This window comes from Chelonia mydas, chromosome 4, assembly GCF_015237465.2.
Source record: "Chelonia mydas isolate rCheMyd1 chromosome 4, rCheMyd1.pri.v2, whole genome shotgun sequence".
NCBI lineage: Eukaryota > Metazoa > Chordata > Testudines > Cheloniidae > Chelonia > Chelonia mydas.
Window position 1 is genome coordinate 128,950,898 of NC_057852.1, and position 1,226 is coordinate 128,952,123.

The 1,226-nt window shown below is 48.6% G+C and overlaps 1 gene segment (V, D, J or C); it reads right to left on the reverse strand.

Annotated features, from left to right (window-relative positions):
* Positions 1 to 296: 296 nt before the first annotated feature.
* On the reverse strand, positions 297 to 950 carry LOC119566174. The segment is given in 2 exon segments: positions 297 to 604; positions 829 to 950. Coding segments are annotated over 2 exon segments (357 nt in total).
* Positions 951 to 1,226: the final 276 nt, after the last annotated feature.

The window sequence follows — 1,226 nt, forward strand, 5'->3', positions numbered from 1 at the left end:
GGAACCTGCTGTCAGTAGGAAGTTGGATGCAGCCCATAAGAGCAAATCCATGTTAGTGGTCGGGGAGCAATTGCTGAGTAAAGAGTGCTGCACCACAGGGTGGGAGGGAGGGAGCACCTGAAAGAACTAGAAATTCTGGAGTGAGGAGGGAGGGGACGCAAGTCTGACGCACCCAGGAGTCCCACTGCAGGGCAGTAGAAGCACCAAGACCAGGAAACTGCACAGGAAGCAGCTGAAATACTGTGAGTGAGAGTCTGAAACTACACAGAGCAGGGAGGTTTTTGTGCTGGTCTGTATCACTGTGTGAGAGGGTAGCTGCTATCCTGCTGGCAGTAATAATCTCCAGCATCATCCGCTTCCACCCGGCTGATTGTAAAAGTGAAGTCTGTGCCAGACCCACTGCCACTGAACCGGTCTGGGACCCCAGAGGGACGGGTGGAAGCGCTGTAGATAAGGAGCTTAGGAGCCTGTCCTGATTTCTGTTGGTACCAGGCCATGTAGCTACCAACACTGGAACTGGCTTTGCAGTTGATGGTGACTCTGTCTCCTGGAGATACTGCCAGGGATTCTGGAGTCTGAGTCAGCACAATCTGCCCGCTGGAGTCTGGATGGGAGAAAAACAGTTAAAAGAAAAAGAAATATAAATTGACTCAAACTTTGTAATTTTTAACTAACTACAAAGCTGTAGTGACTATCTTGTATCCCTCCTTCTATAACATTGTAAATGCCATTGGGAATGATTGCTTGAAAAGGAAATTCTGATTATTTGCAGCCTGGTAATATATTATAACTTTATTTTAAACTAATTTTCCCTGTTGTTGTTGTTACCCTGAATGCAGAGGACGAGGAGCCAGAGTAGCTGTGTCTGGGAGCTCATCTTGATATGTCTCGAGTGGCAAACACCAAGCTCAGAAGCACAAAGTGTGAAGGAGGCACGTTTATATCTGCTCTGAACAGCTGGGAACTGTCACTCGGGTGGAAATATGCAAAGCAGCGTCTCTGTGCAAATGTCCATTCCCTCTGCAGACCCAAGGCCACGTACACCCCTCAGTCTGGTAACGCATCTCCTATTCCTTGCAGTGAGGGACGCCCAGATGGGTCGGCGAGAAGATGGTCTCTCTAATCAATGGGCCCAGAGTGTTCTGTAGCTTTTCCTGATGAAGGAGTCCCGGACTGTGCTCAGTTAGTTCCTAAGCTCAGCAGTATCCAGTGTCTTTGTCACTAGT